This window comes from Erpetoichthys calabaricus, chromosome 2, assembly GCF_900747795.2.
Source record: "Erpetoichthys calabaricus chromosome 2, fErpCal1.3, whole genome shotgun sequence".
In the NCBI taxonomy this organism is placed as follows: Eukaryota; Metazoa; Chordata; class Cladistia; order Polypteriformes; family Polypteridae; genus Erpetoichthys; species Erpetoichthys calabaricus.
The window spans coordinates 77,200,337-77,221,001 of NC_041395.2; the positions used below are offsets into that span (position 1 = coordinate 77,200,337).

Below are 20,665 nucleotides of genomic sequence, written 5' to 3' on the forward strand. Positions count from 1 at the left end.
TGTAAGTTGAATGAAACACATTTATGACATATTCATATAGTTATTGCTGGCTCAGCACATTACTGTGGCTGTTCCCACACTGGCGTCTACGTAGACCAAGGTTCTAATTTAATGTGGGGGTGGGAGGGGCACAACTTTATACACCAAGAATCAGAAGGCCAGACTTTTAACACTAACGGTAATTAAACACCCTTCAGCTCCTATCATCACACAACAGGCACAGGAACGTTCTTAAAATGTTCATAAGAACCAATGGTGACAAAAAAACATTAAAAACGCAGATCTCCAAATATTTAGATAATTTGAAACATGTAGACTTCTTATGCAATCTATGGTTTCTAAGCCAACAAGGATTAAGAAAATAAGTGTTGCAACATGTCACATGATAAAACAGGTAAAACAGTTGACTCTCGACATTCGCTCTGCCCTGACAGGGTATAACATTTCTTTAGCTGTTCAACGACTGCAGAAATCGGGGTGTAAAGCCCTCTGACTAGTAACAGATCATTTAGAAGCCCAAATATTCATGCCTAGCCGATAGGAATGACCACACTGAATCACTTGTGATGAGCACCAGTGGTCCTTAAACTGATCCCAAAGCACTGTCACATTCTGTATGCTGTAAAATAAAAGCACCTGTATATATGAATGTCTGACTGAATTAGAAGAGCGGTAAAGTCCAATTACAAAAAGAGTGCAATGTGAGGCAAGTCACACCGAGAAGAACGACTGATCTGTGCAGCCAGCCACACTACTGGATAGTTTGAGTCAAAGGGCCTGCACAACTAATTAGACTACCAATTCACAACTGCAGGTTTCTACTCTTCCTAGGACTTGGGGACCTTCCTGCGGTGTATGCAGCTTTCAAAGTGCGAACGATAAAAAATCTGAAGCCAACAAGCATAAAGAGACACTTATCAACATACATATGAAAAAAAAAACAAGAAAGAAAAATAAAACCCAATAATCTGCTGTTATTATCCCCTCCTCTAGGCCCCCCCACCCCAAACCCAAAAAAAGTTTGTTAGCTGTTTGCATTTGCTTTAAATAAGGCACACATTTACACAAAACAACTTGAATTTGGCTAATTATTGAAATTCTTTTGATCATCTTATTTATTTACACTGTTACTCATCTAGTCTTTTATAATAACAGTCTTTATTACATACTTTTATTTATTTCATATTTTTGTAGAAAATCCAAAACTGTTGAGTGTGTGAGCACGTAAAAAACACTGTTCAGCCAATGCCCCTGCAGCTTTAAAAGACCGAATGATTATAGTGCCTTTTCATTCGTTCATGTAGCTGGGTGGGCATTACGCCAGATTGCCTTTTCCAGCAGAGATGGTTCATGGGTTCTTCTCAGATAGGATGCTTGCTTCTTCTTTCCATCCCCTTCAGTCCTTTATTAGATGTTGGGGGCGTTTGTCACCTTCTACAATTTTCATTTTGAGTTTTTCTGTTGTGGGTGAGGGGGCTAACTAGCACTTTTTTTGTTTGTCTTGAAACAAAGTATAAAATTCAACAAAACACCCCAATGAGCTTTTAGCTCAACACTAAACATGTATTAATCTTTATTGTTTCCTTAAGGAGGAGAAAAGCTGTTTTGATTCGTTAAAGGGGCAAGGGGGTCACCAGCTAAAACCGCTATTATCATTTCTTCTGAAAAGCAGCAATGTGGAGAAGGACTGTCCCCTTCCTTTATAGTTTTCTGCATCTCTCAAACTCATCTTGGGACGGTTATTGCTCTTGTTAGTCACGCTCAGGGGGTTCTGTCCAGCTCTGAAGGAGTGCGTGTGTAAAAGATTAGTGTACAGTTTGCTCTTAAACTGCAGGAAATCCAACAATGCAAAGGCAATCAGTTTCTCTTGCCTTATAAATGGCAGATTTGGGGAATTGGATGATTTGAGTGATCAGAATCCAATTGGCAAGTGCGCAGTGCATTAAAACTCTTTAATCAGCTTTGAATCTTTATACGAGCTGTGAAATGTTCACTTGTCCCAATAATAGCAGTTTAGTGGTTGTATTCCTGTGCAAAAAATTTTCTTGTTTTTTTTTTAAGCAAGGTGTGGTCTGCCGATATAAGTCTTGAGCTACCATTCTTTATCGCTCATGAATGATCACGTCCTTTTGTATGTAATATTTTTTTTGTCAAATCCTGCCACATTCAGTTTTTTTAGCGTCAGACAATACCAATATGGTACAACAACATTTATCAAGGTCTCAGACTTCTGCCCCTGAATTTGTTGAGGGTTCAACGCTTCATTCCTGCTTAAAAGTTTTTTTCCGCGGTCAGTCTCTCTGAAAGTTCTGAGCTAGTCAGCATTTTCTGATGTGTTTTTCTTTTAACTTAAAGTGTTGCAGTTCATTTGCTCAAGCCATGTCTAATAGTTGAACTGGTTTGAGGAGTTGACAGGTGATGTTGCAGGAATGAACATGGGTTTAGGTGGTACATCTGGCTTTAGCGAACATGTCCTTCTTACGATGCCCCCCCTAGGTACTGCTTCTTGCTCATTGTAACTATGCTGCCTTGACAGGTAGCCATTTGGATGGAAGGGCCTGTGGCTGTCTGAGGTGCTGCCAGTCGAATTCATACGAGCAAGGAGAGGTGGTGGAGGCTGTCCGCTTCTGTGGTTGAAGCTGTGCTGCCGAGAAACAATGCATCCATTAATCATCTTTGGCGCAGAACACATGGAGTGCCTCTGGGATGGGTGCCTTGATGATCTCTCCAGAGTGGACTGTGGTGGGGGCATATCTGGTGGAACATCCAGCCGCCTGGTCAAACTGTCCCGAGGCAACGTTGAGGAGCTATAGTATGGTGCAGATTCCGTGTCTGGGATTTTTGGTTGCACACGATTTGCGAAAGGTATTTGGCCATTATTAGTTAAATGTGGAGCATTGATCATTGTGATGCTTTTCCCTGCACTATTACTCATATTGGCCTCGTGAAGGTGTTTGAGTAGCTCATCCAAAGTATTGACGTCAACCATTTTCTGTGGATAGCAAGAGTATGCTTGGGTCTTAATCCTTTCAGCATTTGGTATCTTTCTGTCTTCCAAATGAAGGTGACTGCTGCCTCCCAGGACTTGCCCACTGCTTGAGAGAGCCAAAGAATTGGGAAACTGGAAGACTTGAACAGGTACACCTGAATTAGGTCTAGACCCTGTCATAATGGGATTCCTCACATCCTTTGCATTGTTACAGTTCTGGTTTTTCTCCCATTGATTACGGAAAGCTTTCATACTCTTGACAGGCAGTTCTGGGGTGGATTCTGGAGTAGGCAGTCCAGATAGCTCGGGAGCATGATGAGAGTCTCCCTTTCCATTCCCAGAACTTGCCCGTGTATTGCCATTGACCTGCTGTTCCTTTACATTGGAGATCAGAGTGTGATACAGTTTTGGGGAGGATACTTCCATCTTTTCATCCCGCCCAGGTCCATCTAGCAGTCCATTGAGCTTGGCCAAACTTCTCAAGGATAAAGCATGGGGAATTGTAGCCTCAGGTTCCTTGTTCAACTTTTTAGTCTTGTGGGAAACATGGCTACAGTAGCAGGATACTAGGAGACCAGAGAGGAATGCTCCCAAAGCAAAAGCTACGACCACACATGCAATCAAAAGTGTGAAGTGGACACTCTGAGAAGACTTGTCAGCTTCAGGCTGTCTCCGCACCCCTAAAGAAAGCGAGAAGTGGGGAAAAAAAAAACCATAATTCATTAAAATGAGTAAGCAGAATGGCAGGAAATCAACATTTATTTAGTGCATTTATAATAAGAAGAAAACAGTTTGCCAGCATTCACTGAGGGTTTGTTTAAAGATTGCATATACTCTAATGAAGCCAAAGAAACTCATGACAAAATGATTGGGCTGTTCCTCTACTGAACACTCAATGTTTCAACAGCTGCGGATGCTTGAAACACTGAGACATTTGCCATTTTCAGCTAAAGCTTTGAATAAAAATGGTCCTTATTTGTTTGTTGACTTTAATTATAAAATTACCTGGCCTTTCAGAGAAATTGTGAGTGATTAATTAATTAAATAGGAACTGATGATTTTGGCACATGCTTGAATTTTACAAAATAAATACTCATTAAAACTAATGTTGAAAAAATGAATTTAGAATCACATAAAAGACACAGAAGAATTAGGAATAAGATCATCTCTGATAATCTGTTCACTCTCTGTACCCTTTTCTCTCCTAGCTGAAATTTTGGAGTGGTGTAATGTTTTAAAGCTATATTTTGTACAAATATTCTGCATTTTGTAATTTAGTTTTAATTTTCTTTGTTCAACTGTTATGCCATGATGTAACACAGCATGGGTTTGTGATACCAGAGGTGTGGACTGGCTATTTTTCCCCTTTCTCTATTTTTTTGAAATCTCAGACTCTATTATTTTGACACAGCTATCTTTACTCTTTTGGCAGTTTACTATCTATACATAAATTATACATAAAAAAACAGAATTATCTATTTTTTCTCGTTTCTTGCTGTCAAGGATTTATTTGATTTTGTACTCACAGGGTCAGCTAGATGGAGTAAGTCCTTGTAGGCGCATCATAAGGCAATAGTTTATAATAACTTTTTTTTCAGGTTAGCACTAGGAACTGTGAAGAATTTGCACTCTTAAGTCTCTCTGACTCTGGACCTAAAATTACCTTACACCACTGCTTGGGGTTTGTGAGTTTTAAAATACACCACACAAGGCATATTTTAAAATTCACATGCCCCAAGCAGGGGTGTAAGGTCATTTTAGATCCAAAATAGATCCAAAAATCATTTAGTATACAGTAGGGGTGAGGATCACTAGGCATAAAATGGCTCAACATAGATACAATTCATTACACCATTATGTGATTAAAAAGAGATTTTTCAGCATCTTTATTTTTGACGTATATACATGATTCATTTTTTTTGTCTGCTGTGTAACGACTTCCCTAAAAACGGCTTCTAAAGACTAAAAAAAAAAACTAGATTCATCAAGCTTTCTAATCCTTTTTACAGATCCTTTCTATCACATATACTTACAAAGTTACACCTACTTTAAATTGCACACGGATGTTCCAGTGGGTCATGTCATGTTCCAGAGGATTTACTGTATTATTATTTGTTATAATTTTTTTCACATTGTAGTTTTTTTTTCTGAAATAGTGTGTACTTTGTTATTTTCAATTTAATATGTAAGCCAGTTTAAAAGTCTTGTTATTTGAATATCAGTGTATATTCATTCAAGAAAGAATTATAATGAATTTAAAAATCCATACAAATGGCACAAAAAAAAAACAAAAAAACAAAAAAAACAAGTACCCCTCACCGCAGCCTGTGGAATGTGCTGGAGCTGGATCTTTTGGGAGGAGCTTGATGTTTGGGGAGGAGTTGGATGTTTAAGGTGGTGCTGGATGTTGGTGTCAGATGGATGCTCAGTTACCATATTAAACAGAATCTATGCTAAATTGTTAAACTTTTATTGTATTATACTACCATTTCACTGTCTAACCATTACAGGTAATGACAGATAAAGCATAAACTGAAAAGCTGTTGTACTGAGAAAGACAATCATGGAGTTATTAAGAAATTTTCAAAACACTACTAATTATATCAGCTTACAAAGCTGCTGTAATTTCACTGTAAAACATTAGCTTCTGTTGTTTAACATGAGAAACCTTGTTTGTGTCTGCCTGCATAATGTGTGTCTACATAATGCTGATTGTATTAAAGTCTGAAAACAGCCACAAACAATTAACTGTACAGCATATGTACCACTTATGCCACTAGCCATTTTGTTACCAAACAGTGTATAAACCTAATTTTTTTTTTTGTTTAAATCAACTTAAAAATCATTTCATCTTTGGAAGTGATTGCATGCAACCCAAATGCTTCACCCTAAACTGTGTTGGTTATGTACAGTATAGTAAGTTATCTTTAAGTATAAGTACAGTACGTTTGACTAAAGGCTTATAAATTATAAAAAGTAGTCTGTATACACATTAACTATCCTGATAGTTTATAAGAGACTAGCAATACAATTGTAATAATTACGCTTTAGATTTTTGCTAATTTATTATGATCATCCTTACACTCAAACAGAGACTCTCATGTCTCATAATAGAAAAGATCATTAATTAAGATAAAGAAATAAATATTTGGGTGACAGGTGAACATGTTATTGTGAGACATCTGGAAAGAGCCAGGAGGAGGACAAAAAGAAAAAGACTGACAGCCTCAGAGCACATTTGATATTTGATCAGCTTGAACCATTGTAATTCCATTACTTTGAATGTTAAAGAAACACAATTAAACAGTCATTTAAATGTTTTGTATGGAGCCTGTTAGATGGCACAAAGGAAAAATATAAAAAAAAAAATCCATTGGGGCAAAATAAAAATCTGTTCAGACGATTATTTTTTTCCTTCCTGACATGAACCATGCTCCATTGGTTTTGTAATACATGAAAATCTGCAAACTTTATTTTGCATTTTAGTGGCTAACTGTATACCTCAAACCGATCAAGACACACCATGACATACATTTATTTATTTAATTGCAATAGACTGTATGTGGCCTTTACTTATTTAGATAATAATTTGACATTGATTTGAAAGCTTTCTAATATGAATATCTGGTGAAGATCCATGTAGGTGAATGACTGTGCATGGGAAAGGAAGGATATGAAATGATAAAGCATGAAATGTTATAATAAACTGATTATTACAGTATTATAAATTAACAAAAGGTGTACGGGTCACTACGCATTCACTACAGGGAAACCTGCTAAGGCAGAGGTGAGCAATGTCGGTCCAGGAGGGTCACAGTGGCTGCAGGTTTTCATTCCAACCCAATTGCTTAATTAGAAACCAAATCTTTGCCAATCTCAGACCTTATTTAATATTATGGCTTGTTAGTCTGCAATGTTAGGTTCTTAGTTATATCGTAGATTTTTTTTCCTTTCCAATGATATCATCAAAATGATTTGAAGCCCAAAACAAATAATTTTCAGTCTGTCACATTTCACTCTTAAGAGTTTTTTTATTAAACCAAACAGAGCCTGATGACTAGAAACAAGCTAGACAGAGAACTGTGGCTCCTTTGTCATTTGCATCTTATTGCTAATAAGGAGCCATTAAAAACAGTGAATGCAGCTGTTTAAGACTGAAATAAGCAATTAAGGGTGGAGAACCTTAACAAGTGAGGCCACTAAAATGAAGCATCAAAATGTCACTTGAGCAATAAGTACTTCATCAGCAATAATTGACTTCTCATTAAGAAACTGTGTTGGAACAAAAACCTGCAGCCACTGCGGCCCTCCAGGACCGAGATTGCCCACTGTGCTAAGGAATGACCAAAGAAAATAGTTTATGTGATGGTGCATCACCAACATCCAGCTCCTCCCCAAGCGTCCAGCTCCTCCCTTTTCTGCAGGCTGCAGTAAGGAAGGTCTCCAAAAAAAAAAAAAAAGACATCCAGCCAAGTACTACAGAAATTCATTTTAGTGTGAATGGAAAAAAAAAGTTATATACAAATTGATTTGACATGAGTGAGTGAAAAAATAAAAAACAAAAGAAAACCATTTCAGAATTTAGGACATCAGCAAATATCACCTTAAGAAGCAAGGCTACTGGACTGGAGCTGCTTGCTCGAAGTTAAGTAGTCTACAATCTGTGTACATGGCTTAAGAATCAGAACAAAATATATAAAAGAAATATGACAAGTCTGCAAACCTGCAGACTACAGTGGCTGCCAGTGGGCCATAAATAAAAAGCAGAATGCTTGAGCAAAGTCGTAGATCTTGTTTAAAACGTCTATAAAATATAACCATGTTCCAAAGATGAATTGTGGTATTTGCAGCCAAAGTGTGCTCAGGGATTCTCACTGATTCCTCATGCCAATATATATTCACCTTAGTCTTAAGAGGACATTAGGCTGCTCTTTTTAAAGTTTTCCAATGATAAAATCAGATGGAGATTCTTGCATTTACAGGATGTTGATTAAATTGTTTTTGCTCTCTTTTTTTTTATACATCTATTCATTTTCTGACCTGACTTTATTAATCCAGGGTTGTTTTAGAAGCACAGTCTAACCCTGCTACAAATGAGAAAAATCAACCCTGGTCAGTCACCAGTTCATTAAGACGTATTCTAGCATGCACTCATACAATTTAGAGTCTTAAATAATAAGTACCTGATATTATTATTTATTTGCCTTTATTCTAGTTGACTTATAGCATGAGGACACTTTGTACTTCTTCACATATATTCTTTAGAACTGGAGGACTGTAGTCCAAACTCCTAGGCATGAACTCCAGTTCATGTTACCAATCTCTCCTAGTATTCACCAGTTCTGGATGTGGGAGGAAACTGGTGTAGTTGGAGAAAACCCACAAAGAGCACAGACAAACCCCAACAAAACTGAAATGCTGATTAATGGAGTTCTGAGGCCACTGCTTCACTTCTTTAGACTATTTTTAACGAGAGCTCTTTCTTGAACAGTGCACACACTGAAACTGACACTAAATGTGTTAATTCTTTGTTCTTTGTTAATTGGTACACATTAGGGGGCATTTTAAATGGCAAGAAAATTCAAATAAAGATGGAACTTAAATCAAGGCATATGATTAGAAGCTGCAAGGAAAAAACAGCAAAATAAACAACACAGCTTTGGCGAATTCTTGCAAAATTAAAGCAGACACTTCTGTGGCTTTCTGGCCTGATTGACAACAAAAAACTATTTAAGTGGAAAAACAGGGAAAACTAGTCAACCTGAAAACTGGCATCCATAGGGGTCCCAGTTGACTGAGGTTGAAAACACTTCTTTGTGCATCAGTCACCAAAATGATTGATATCTTTTATATATCCCTTAGGCATTTTACTTTTGACCAGCTCACGAATCCAGGTTTGAATCTCTCACCTGGTCTTTGTCTGAACAGACTTTTGTACGTTCTCCCAGTGCTTGCAGGGATTTTTCTCCAAGTATTCCAGTTTTTCATCCCCAACCTCAAAGACTTATAAAATGTTTCACTGTCAATTTCAAATCACTCCAGTGTGTGCGTGCATGACTGGGCCCTGCCCTGGACTGTTTCCCACCTGACTGGACCCTGCAATGTTATGTCCTGGACTGTTTCCTGCCTTACACCATGTGCTGTGGGGATAGACTGCAGCCCCTGTGATTAAGTAGGTTAGAGGATGTTATTTTATGATGGTGACGTTGCAGGCACAAGGCATGCATTAGAACAGGCATTTAAATTAATCTATTAATAATGATAAATTTAAGAGAAGGTAGCTTTTTGGGGTGGACAGGACATTTGAAGGTGCTGAATGTGATTGTATCCTGTTTCACTTGATTGTTTCACAAACTCTGTAGCCTATGAAGAGCCATTGTCTACTGTCTGGGAGATAAGCCGTGAAGAAATTGCAAAAATTATAGAGGGGCTAGTTTTGCAGCATAACGGTACATGTAAATTGAATTTAAAACATATTAAACTAAAGTGCACTGCTGTCTTGCTGTAAGGAGAACGGGGTTGATGAACTGGGTTCACCCTACATGGGGTTGGCATGTTCTCACCGTGTCTGTGTGAGTTTCCACCAAGTGCTCTGATCTCCTCCCACAGTCCAAAGACATTCAGGAGAAGTGAACTGGTGTCACTTAATGGGCCCCAGCATGTGGGTGTATGTGTGTGTGTGTGTTCACCCTGTGATATGCTGGCGTCTTGTGCAGGTGTTGTTCTTACTTTGCGCCCAATGATTGCTGGGATAGTCTCGAGCTTCCCCATGATACTGCTGTGGATAAGCAAGTCAGAGAAATTAATGGAATAGAATGGATAATGTAATGGCGATGCAGTAGTTAGCATCCTGGGTTCAAATCCTGGCCCATGCACTATTGGTGTGGAGCCTGCATATTCTTCTCCATCTTCTTCTCGTTATTCCAGTTCCTTCCCACCTCCCACAGACAAGCCTGTTCAAGTTGATTGGCAAGTACAAATTGTTACTGTGTGTGGGCATGTGAGTGGACCCTGTAATGGAATGGCATCATATGCAGGGGTCGTTTATGCCTTCGGTTCCCTAATAATACTGAAGGGGATAAAGCAGGTTTGAAAATGTTAAAATACTCTACAGCACTGTGGGACAAATATGGAGTCTACTCAGTGCTGTAAGATTCTTAAAAAATTCTGAAACATCCTTGTAGTGGTGATTTCTTAAATAATAACATCTGCACGATTCATTTATTTTGTTATCTGGCTTGTGCTTATTACAGCTAAGTTATGAGTGGAGATTCTTTTGCAGAATGCTACTTTTTAGCTTATCTGGTCTTGAATTTACTTCCTGGCTGATGTCAGTCACAAACAATACAGAAAACTATGCAATCAAAAACTACTACTGCAAACCTGGCAACCTAGTGTTGTTAAAAAATATTAGAAGAGTGTAATATGAAAATAATAAATACTGCTTGTATTTCTCAAATTACATGAAAGGGTTTTGAACATCGGTGGGCAAAGTCTGCTCTAGTAGGCCTGACATTTTAGTCAATCATCATCTACTTTGAGTCAGTGACGGAATGTTTTGTTGAATGTTCATCTGCTCTTGCATTAAACAGAACAAAAACTGTCAGGTTTTTGCTTTCTACAAAATGTGGATTTGGATTTGTATTATTTTTTTGAGATGATAGGAGTGACCAGAAGTTCAGACAGACCACCAATCTGCTAAAGACTGTGCCGTGTGTGACTATGGATTAATGCTTTATAATTCCCACTGTGGTTTGCTCATTGGGAAGCTGCTGCTTTATAAGATCTTTATGGATTGAAGTGGACAGAGTCAAGCTGAAAGCAGTGATAATAATATGTTAGGGGATCACCCTGAAAATCACACTGAACAATTATTCTGATTTTATTAATTAATCTATTGTAATCTAGCATCAGATGATCACACTAATAGAATAAAGATCTGACGCTGTTACAGCCCTGCAGGGTTTGGGTTGCCACACCTCATTTACAAGATGGACAGATGCACATACTACATCTTCTTCTTTTTGTCATAATTTTAGACATACTTTTTATGTAAGAAGAGTTTGGTTTTTTTCATGAGATTAGAAGACCTTATCTGACTTGACAGCCATGTAGGAAGGGGTAGACATCAAACGTAATAAAATGCCAAGTCAGACTTCCTTCTCTTTCAGTCATATTTTATTCCTCCAGGTGCAAATGTTGAAATCACTATGTGAGCATGCTGTCTGTAATTGTTCATTTTTTATGGGAGTGTCTCATTGGATTAACTGTGCTTGATTTCAACATAGCTTCTGGATATGCCGGACGTAAGGAAAGGCAGAGGGGAGCGACTTGGCTTAGGGCATACATTGAATCAGTGTTTTAAAAAATCTTTCACCACTATGCCAGACATCCTCATATCTCCAAGAAAGAGAACAAAGAAGGGATTACTCACCAAACTGGAGACCTCTTAATTTGCCCTGCTCCTCTGTTGGATAGTAATAGCTTTTATACAACAGCTGCTTCAAATAATTTACCACAAAGAAATAAAATGGAAAAAAAACCTGAGTGAGAAGTAAACTGAATAGATGGTACATGGCCTTCATCCCATGACAACCATGAGAACAGCTGACTCAAACAGTTCTGAATGCACCCTTTAACAAGGATCTTGTTTTTTATTTTAGCAAATCTTGTAAACAACCCTCATATGATGCTTTTAGAAATACCAACAGGACTACAAGACTCGGCACAGAATAGACAGACAGAAATTTCTAAAAAGCACGAAAACACAGAACAAAGATATTAAAACTCACGTTAGGAGCCAGATGCAAGGAGTTAGTTTCTCGACACAGTTTAAGACAAGTGGTAAGTAAGGTTATGCCAGGAAGAGCAGGAAAGACCGACACCCACACAGGACCATGGTTAAAGAGGGAGGGGACCAGAACAAGAGGGTCATAGCTGCAATGGTAAGCACTGTGGGGTATAGGGGCTGCCGTTCATCTCTCTCTGACTCTGTCCCTGCGCTCACTGTTAATAAAGGATTACACTGAGAAGTGAAAAAGTTACTAGAAAGTAAATTCTTCGGCAAGATGATTTTTAAAGTTTGGACAATAAAAGCTTATTTTTGCTAGAGAAAAGATGAAATAACCCTTATATTTATGTTGATATACTCCAAATCAGTACTGTTTCAGTCATCTAACAGTTTTGTTGTATAAAAGTGTCTCAGAAAAAAATATGTTGATGACATGCCCTTTTATGACAATGACAAAGGCGGTAAGAAAATGATGGGTAAAATAGCATAACAATAAAAGTGTCTGCTTGTTCGATTTATGCTCTGGAAGCATTAGAAAAGGTTAAAAAGTGTAATTTTCAGGGATGTTTACAGTAACTCCATGTCTTCCAGCAAGATTATGATAAGCAAAGTGCTGCAAATGAGGCCACTGCAGAGATAATATCTTGTGGGTAGCGGCAGTAGTCAAATGCTTAGGTACATTTTTAATCTAACTTTCTATCGACTCATTATAATGAAGAAGTTGTGAAAAAAAATTCATAGCCCCTACCCCATCCCCTCTGACTAAGCTTTATGAATAAACAAAAAACTGTCAGGAAACCAGAGACATTGGGGTTACCGTTCCACATCATTACATACCACATCCATGCCATCCCATGTTATCTGAACTATTTCAGCTCTAAGAAGTCACATAAAATAAATGAACTTAGCTGTTACTATAATATGACAATATCAAATGACTAAAATAAATCTGATATCAATCAGAAACAATATATATAAATTGCTATTAAACATTCATTCTAAATACTAGGATTAAATCAACACACTGGCGGCAATAACAATGCAGTTTCCAGTTCAGCATAGTAATGTAATCAAACTTTTTCTCAATGAACTGAAGACATAGCATCTAAGGGAGAAATGAAGATTTCCTTCTGGAACTTTCTCTAAAAGAAAACTCTTCGGTTACAGGACCTTAAAAAGCTCATTTGTCTTAAGAAGCATTTGACTATTGTAATGTTTTATGGTCAGTATGTTAGAATAATTCACTTGCTACTGTACAGTTAATTTAAAACACAGCAGCAAGGATCAAAAGTAGATCACAAAATATACCCATATAACTTCAATTCTTAAATCACTATAGCAGCTGCCAAGGAAGTCTACAGCCATATTAAAATGTACTTCTCAAGTCATAAATGGTTTAGTCCCACTTTACCTTACAGAATATATCAGTGCCTATATTCCATGACCTACATCACAATCACGATGCAGGCCTACATTATATTTAGAAGATAAATAAAACTAGTGTAGGAGGAAGTGCTTTTAACTTTGGATTGTTTCATTAATCAATATTACAGAAGCCTCATCAGTCTCAGCATTTAAATCTATTTTAACGTAGCATAATCTTGTTAGAGTTGTTACTGAGGTTGTTTGGTATTGCTGCTTAGTTGGGGTAATTGGGTTTTTGCCATTATTGAGTCTCTTTTTTTGTCCTTCGTGTCTATGATAGCATTTTGCTGCTCTGAATTTGATGTACATTCACATATGATAGCTCTGATTTCAGACATGTTGCATCTAAGGAAAAATATTGCAGTCTTCTAAGAGAATGATACTTATTAGAATGATGTGAGCCTAGCACAGATGAAATTTAAACTTAGAAGCACCATATTGTCGTGCTGTATGAAATCTCTGATAGTAATTCTCTGCCCCTCCAGGAGCTGTGATAATGCTTTCTCTTTCCCTCCCTCTGCAGACTGGAAGATTGATGGCTTTTTGACCTCCAACGTCACTTCTGGTGTCTATCCATCTGGACCCGCCTCTTTGTGCTGGAAGCTATTTTCTGATCAGTCACAGCCAGACTCTCGTCTGAAAAGACGTCTCTCTTTAATGCTGTCAATTGCATTTTGTTTCCTTTTTGAAAATCAATGATATGGAGTATCTTAGAAACGTCCACGTGTGGAAGTGTGCATGTCTGTCCGGGCCACAAGTGAGAGGTGGAATCAGGTTAAGAGCTCCACCTCCGAGGAAACAGAAAACTTGCTTAGCTGCTAATAACACAAGCAAGGCCAGCACATCAGCAAAACGAAACCACTGAAGAAAGACAAAGTCGCTTAGCTGCTAACATCATCAAAACGATATCCCTTTTACTTTTCCTCCCGCCGCTAATGCACAAGCGAGGCGAGCATGTCGGCAAAATGAATCCTCCTAGGAGAGAGATGCCCAGAGTAGTTCCTTTCAATTACCTCACATCTCTATATTTCACATTTTTTGTGATGATTTCAATAGTTTCTCTGACCCCGGGCTTTTTACAGCACAGGTTTACACAGCTAGTATGTATATAAATGTCTACGTGTGGAAGTGTGTGTGTCTGTCTGTCCGGCCTGGAAGTGTGAGGCTATAGCATGAAGTTCAAAGAGCTGGCAAGGAGGACCCAAGTTAACAAGTCAAAAGAAGAAGCACGAGGCTACAGCATGAAGCTGAAAGAAAGCAACTCTGTCACACAGGTGTGCTTGGGAGGCAGGCTAAGGGCTTAACTGAGGGCGGAAAACAAAAGCAGGCTTTTTCAAAGTGCACTAACCTTTTCTCTCCTTCTCCTACAGATCCCCCGGAGGGAAACCAACATAAAGTACTTCATGCTTCCCTTGCATGACTGCACCACATACCGAGGTCACGTCCGGCTTCAATTATTGGACCCCATCCCACCAACTCCTTCTTTCTTTAGTTGTTCCTGTTTTGGACACGGAACCAGATGTTGCTCTGGAGCCATTTTTTGAATGCTTGAGTAATTTTGATTTGTATGCTGTGCAATATAGGGGGCAGTTCTCCAAACCTTTTTCTGCCTTCTTTGTGCTTTATTACAGACTCCATCGCCAAAGTGAAAAACAAATGAGAGAGAAACTCGCTTAGCCACTGATAGACAAGGGGGGCGAGCACCGCCAATTCTGCATTTCAAGCTAGTATATATATATATATATATATATATATATATATATATATATATATATATATATATATATATATATATATTTGGAAGAGAAGGTCTGTGATACGGTTTGCATATTTGCAGCTGGAGATCCACAAAGGGAGAAAAAATGAATCACGTATCATAAAGTAGTTTTTATTCCTGAGCTTTCAACCCCTGCCAGGGGTCTTCATCAGAGGATACTGCTTAGACTTACAAGAATCAAAGGCAATATATAGCAACACATTAAGTGGGGGTGGGGTGGGGGAGGTGACTAAGTCAATATGATCGGGGGGGGGGGGGGGTTTGTATAGTTTATTTATTATGTACATGTTCTTCTTAAGTTAGCATATGCTGGATTTATGTCCAAGTGTCTGTTGATGGCGTTTTCATTTGATAGCCAAGACTCGGCCAACTCTCTGGCACTTTTAGTACTGGCCTTAAATTTTACTTTTACATTGTCCCAGTTGAATGTGTGTCCTGTTGATGAATAAAAACGACTTTATGATACGTGATTAATTTTTTCTCCCTTTGTGGATCTCCAGCTGCAAATATATATATATTATATATTTTATATATATTATATATTTTATGTATATATATATATATATATATATATATATATATATATATATATATATATATATATATATATTTGGCTTTTCTGACTATGCTGCACTGTTTTTCATACTATATTTGTAATTATTCTTTAGAATGCTGGGCTCTTAAGTGAAATTGAACTAAATAAATGAGGACACAACATTGCCTCTCTCACTGCCGCTCTGTAAAGCACTAAAGCAGCTAAGAGAAAGTCAGAGAAAAATCTTAAAAGATGTAGGTCTTTCTTTATCACAAGATTGGTTTATGGTAAGATGATTCACAACAAAGGCAATTTGAGGACATAATTGTGAAATGAAATGTCCTGGGTTCAACAAATCCTCAAAAGCTATTTTATTGACATCTATAGGTAATGAAAATTGACCGAACAATGAAGGATCCTAAAGTAAAAGAAGAATGAATGCCATTGTTCAGGGTGATTAAATATATTTTGTCTTTTTCAACATGTATAGTGTCATGCTCTGTTAAATGAAGCCTTCTAACAGGTAATGACCTTCATCATGCTGTCAGGCTTAGACTTTTTCCACTGACCACATTAATTCCCAACTACAGGGAAGGCCAATACAATGTGCCTCTAAGATTGGTAGGTCCCTCTAACTGGAACTATCAGGGGCAGATTCAGACCTCCATTAATGAAAGGGGAAAACATTTTAATATTGTGTGAACAACTAGCTTTAGTTTCATTTCCGGCAATATCATTTTCTTTCTGATATTACATTTCACAGGATTTGAATTTTCTTGCCTTTACTGACTAGAATCCTTAAGGAGGCTAGTTAAGACATTTTAAATGTTAACCTTCTTCCTAGTATTAATATTCAAAATATAACAGTTTGCAAAATGAAGAATTCAAGAACAAGAAATACAGTATACCAAGTAGTCACTTTTTAAGTACAATAGCCCTTCTGACCTACCTTTAAAAGACTATTTATGCAAACAATTCGTGTTACTGTTGAGCAGGTATCAGGTACCAATGGATCATGTGTGTAATTAATAGGGAAAATCTGAAAGACTTGCAATTTAAATAGCTATGAAAGTCCTGGAATATTCTAGAAATACAAAAGTGAATGAGTCTTGATGCAGTGATCTCCAGACAAACAAGCATCTGTCTAATAAGATGGGCAAACTATTCAAAGAAGTGCCACCTAATTTGCAATACCCAATGGGCACACTAGAGTCAAGAAGAGCCACGATACTGATTCCTCATTTTGAAAACTTGCTAAGTGCAGTTCCTGACAGATTTTGGCTATTCTGAGGGCAAAATGGGGTCCAACCAATTATTTTTTAGATATATTTAATAAACACAAAAAATGTTAAATAATTTTATCTCATGTGAAAGCAATTGAAAATAATTATGTTTGCCACTATGCCACAATGTCTGCATATTAAAAAAAAACTAATGACAAAAAAGCAAAAGGGCATGAAAAAACATCTTAACACAAAGACTCATGGAAATAATGTATTTTTAATCCATAGTCATTTATTAAAAGGTAAGGGCAAATTGAATTCCATACTTTTTAGTTTTCATCTTATTTCGTTTAGCAGAAGTGCATTGACACAAACCCCCTCTAGCTCCTAAGATGATATTGTGTGATTAACAATCTAATCTGCATGTTTTATTTATAAGCTTAGCTATCTCTACCATGGTGCCTCCTGCCTTCTCAAAATTTCTGCCCCCCTACCCTCACTAAAATCTTTCTCTAATGAGTATTTTCTGAAACATCAATAGGGTGTGCACACTGCCTAATAAGTTCATCTTTTTTAATGAGTTCAGGTGACCTACTAGTTTTATTATGGCGAGCTCGACCAGCTCTTGTGGTAAATTAGCTAGGAGCCATGGGGCCTGTTCACAGGAGCTTGGCCAATTTGATGATTCCTTCAAATGAGTGAAGGTGGTTTTAATCAGGCAATAAAATTAGCCTCAATGACTGCGGAGGCTGCTGCATGAGAAATCTTAACATCTGCAGTACTGGCACCCTGTGAGTGTACATCAAATGAAAGAGAAAAGCCATCTGTTTTATTTTGGACTTCTAGAACGTTAAGTCTGATTTCACTGTCACACTATAATAATCCGCCAGCTTGCCTTAACTACCCTACCACTTTCTTATGTCACTTGCCATCTGTAAAACTTGAGATAATGACCGGAAAGACACAACTATCTCTGTCATACTGCAACTAATAAAGGGTTAAACGTTCAAAAGTCCTGGGGATTTCTTGGACTTAAGGTGACACCTGCAGGATCTGCTACAACACTAGCTCACATTCACCTCAGTTCTTTCTTGTCTGACCTGTCTTTTTATTTCACTGATGTTTTCTTGCAGACAGATAAGGGGACAAGGCTTAAACCAGTAGAGACACATTCTACTTTTGTGGGAAAGCAAGTGGAAATTTAAAGCAGACTTTGGCTAAAGTGAATTAGTACAGAAGAGAAAGCTAGCAGAGCTGTTTAGAGCAGACATTTCCCCAACCCTCCCATGCATTCAGCCCCAGAGTGCAGCTCAGCTCAGCCCAGTTGGTACTACTGAAAATGTCACCAACAGACATCACAACGTTGCCCCCCTTACCCTTTATCTCCACATCCACTGCCATTGAATCAAGTGACCCGCCCTGACCAAAGGGAGAGAGGCTGTCTTGGCCATTATCTGGCTCGGCCCGACCCGGGACCTTTGGATATCCCTGATTGATGGCACTGGAGCTTGTGGGTGTGGTCTTTCCTGTGATTACCAGGGCAACAAAGGGTATCAGTCAAACATTTCCATGTAGATAAGCAAACATAACAGACCAAAATCTCACAAGCACATTGAAACAGGAACTCATCTTTTCTCAAGGTTTTTCTTTTGCTGTGTTGTGTGGCAATAATTGCACGGTCATTTCCACCTTAGTAGCAATTACATAAACTATTTTATTTTTTCATAATGAATATGAATGTTGGTATAATCCAAAAAAAAAAAAACAGAAAAACAGTGAAAAACAGAAAATGGCTGTTAAAAATACTGCTATTCTTTATTTCCGTATGAACGAGAAAAGGCAGAATGATTAGACATGATAACTTTTCGTGGTTTGTCTGAGAAGAAACATATCATGTTTTTTTTCCAAAGATGACACTGTGAAACACAAAGGCAGACATGATTAAAAAGATGGGAGGTTTTTGTTAAATGTTAGGCATGCTGGCGGGGATAAAGGAGGGATTTTTGCCTGGACCAGAGGCCATAGTGGATGGACCGGGCCAACAGGCATCCCGGGAGCAGTACATTCCCCCAAACGACAGATGGCAGTATTCTTCTGGGCTGAACCTGATTAAGACACCCACAAAATGACATGGGAATTGGAGTCTGGAAATGTAGCCCTGTCAAGGTCTTTGGATACTGCCAGAGGGCGCTGCTAGAAGAGGACTGCCATGGCTTCTGCATGATCCGGAAGTGTTCAGGACAACATATGTGTGACACCGGAAGCAGTTTCCGGGTCAGAGTTAAAAGAGAGCCCACTCAGTCATTAATGGAGTCAGAGTCGGGAGGAAGCGGGCAACACTCATCTGGAGGACAGAAGGAGGAAGAGATTATACTTGTGTATTTTATATATATTATATTATATATATATACATATATACACATATACAGTATATGTATAAAACATATATATATATATATATAAACACATATGCTGTATAAACACATATGCTATTATATATACAGTATATACTGTATATATCAATCAAATGGGTGAACTTCTCATTTAACCTAAAGCTGCCAATTGTGATAAAGAATGAGTAATTTGGTGGAGGCCTTATAATATATGGGATGGCATTCTAGCTGAGTGAGTGGATGGGACAATTGGCGTCTCTTTGCTTTCCACTAGTATAAATGAAAAGGTTTCAGTATGTGAAATGTTGTGCTTTCTGTTGAACTTTCCTTTCCTGAGTTGACAATTTTACCTTTCTTACATTCTAGCACTGAACAAAAATGAAAATCATATGTAAGAACTGCAAGATCTTGGGCAGTTCTAAAGAGATGTGTTTTTACACCTTTGTCCTTTTCACTTAAAATTCAGCTTAACAAGATTTTTCACATTCCTGCTTTGTGTTCTACCAGCCAAGCATGAAGTAAATCAAAGCATGGACCTTTCAAATTGTAATCAAAAGACAGACGTCTGTCACCAGCTGACACCATTTTCTCACAACAAGACAGCCTGTCAAAGCAGCATCTGTGTTGAGCAAATTAAAAATTGTGTGCCAGAGGAGACACGGCTTGGCTCACTTGGTGACAACAACATAGCAGAATTTATTATTCATTAATTAAAAAAATAAAGCGGTAGCTATTGATGCATTCGGCAGTCATGAGAAAAAAAGAAGAATTCAGTGGAGAGCTCTAGACAGCCACATGGTCCCAGAGAGATTCTTGCTAGTCCTAGAGGAGTTTTCTGTTATCTTTCAAATCGGGCCTGATATTAGAAAACGTGTACAAGAAACTTGACTCTTCCACCCCCTGTCACAAATATTTTTCATTTTGCATGATGAATAGGAAACTCTGTAGTGACATATCAAATGTGCCCTTTGTGCTTCTTCTTCCACAGAGCTGGCTAAGGGACAACATTTTTTATGGAACACGTCTTTTGGATGTCATGTGGCGGAGAATGTGATAAATCTATGGAGGGCTGTAATTAAGACTTCTAAAGCCCAGGGCTGTCACTCTGTGGGTTCCCTTAAAAGGGATTTCTTTAGTTTTAATAAGATTGTCGTTATCAGTAAAATACTCGAAACAAATTAAATAATTATAATAATAAATTACATTTATTTAGTGCTTTTCTGACTGACTCATAACGCTTTACATAGACAGTGGGGAGTCACTTCAACCACGACCAATGTGTAGCATCCACCTGGATGATGGAATGGCAGACATTTTTTTTTTTGCCTGTATGCTCACCACACTAAAGCTAGTGTGCAAGGGTGCAAGGCAGGAAAACCCCAGGCAGGGTGCTAGCCCACCGCAGAAAAATACATATTATATATATATATATATATATATATATATATATATATATATAAATAAATAATTAAATATATATATATATGTCTATATCACGTTGTGAAGGGGGGGCTGAACGCACGCTAAGGAGA

At 37.9% G+C, this 20,665-nt stretch overlaps 1 protein-coding gene across 5 annotated transcripts in view; it reads right to left on the reverse strand.

Moving 5' to 3' along the window:
- Positions 1-2,040: 2,040 nt before the first annotated feature.
- sema6e (sema domain, transmembrane domain (TM), and cytoplasmic domain, (semaphorin) 6E) overlaps positions 2,041-20,665 on the reverse strand; it is a 360,931-nt gene continuing 342,306 nt past the window's right edge. For 4 of the 5 annotated variants that reach the window (XM_051922749.1, XM_051922746.1, XM_051922747.1 and 1 more), the window contains 2 exons: positions 18,117-18,266; positions 2,041-3,669 (listed from right to left, as the gene is read on the reverse strand). In XM_051922749.1, coding sequence (XP_051778709.1) covers positions 2,384-3,669; positions 18,117-18,266 — 1,436 coding nt within the window. In that variant the 3' untranslated portion in view covers positions 2,041-2,383. The remainder of the gene's footprint in view (positions 3,670-18,116; positions 18,267-20,665) is intronic. The other variant, XM_051922750.1, reaches the window with a different exon arrangement.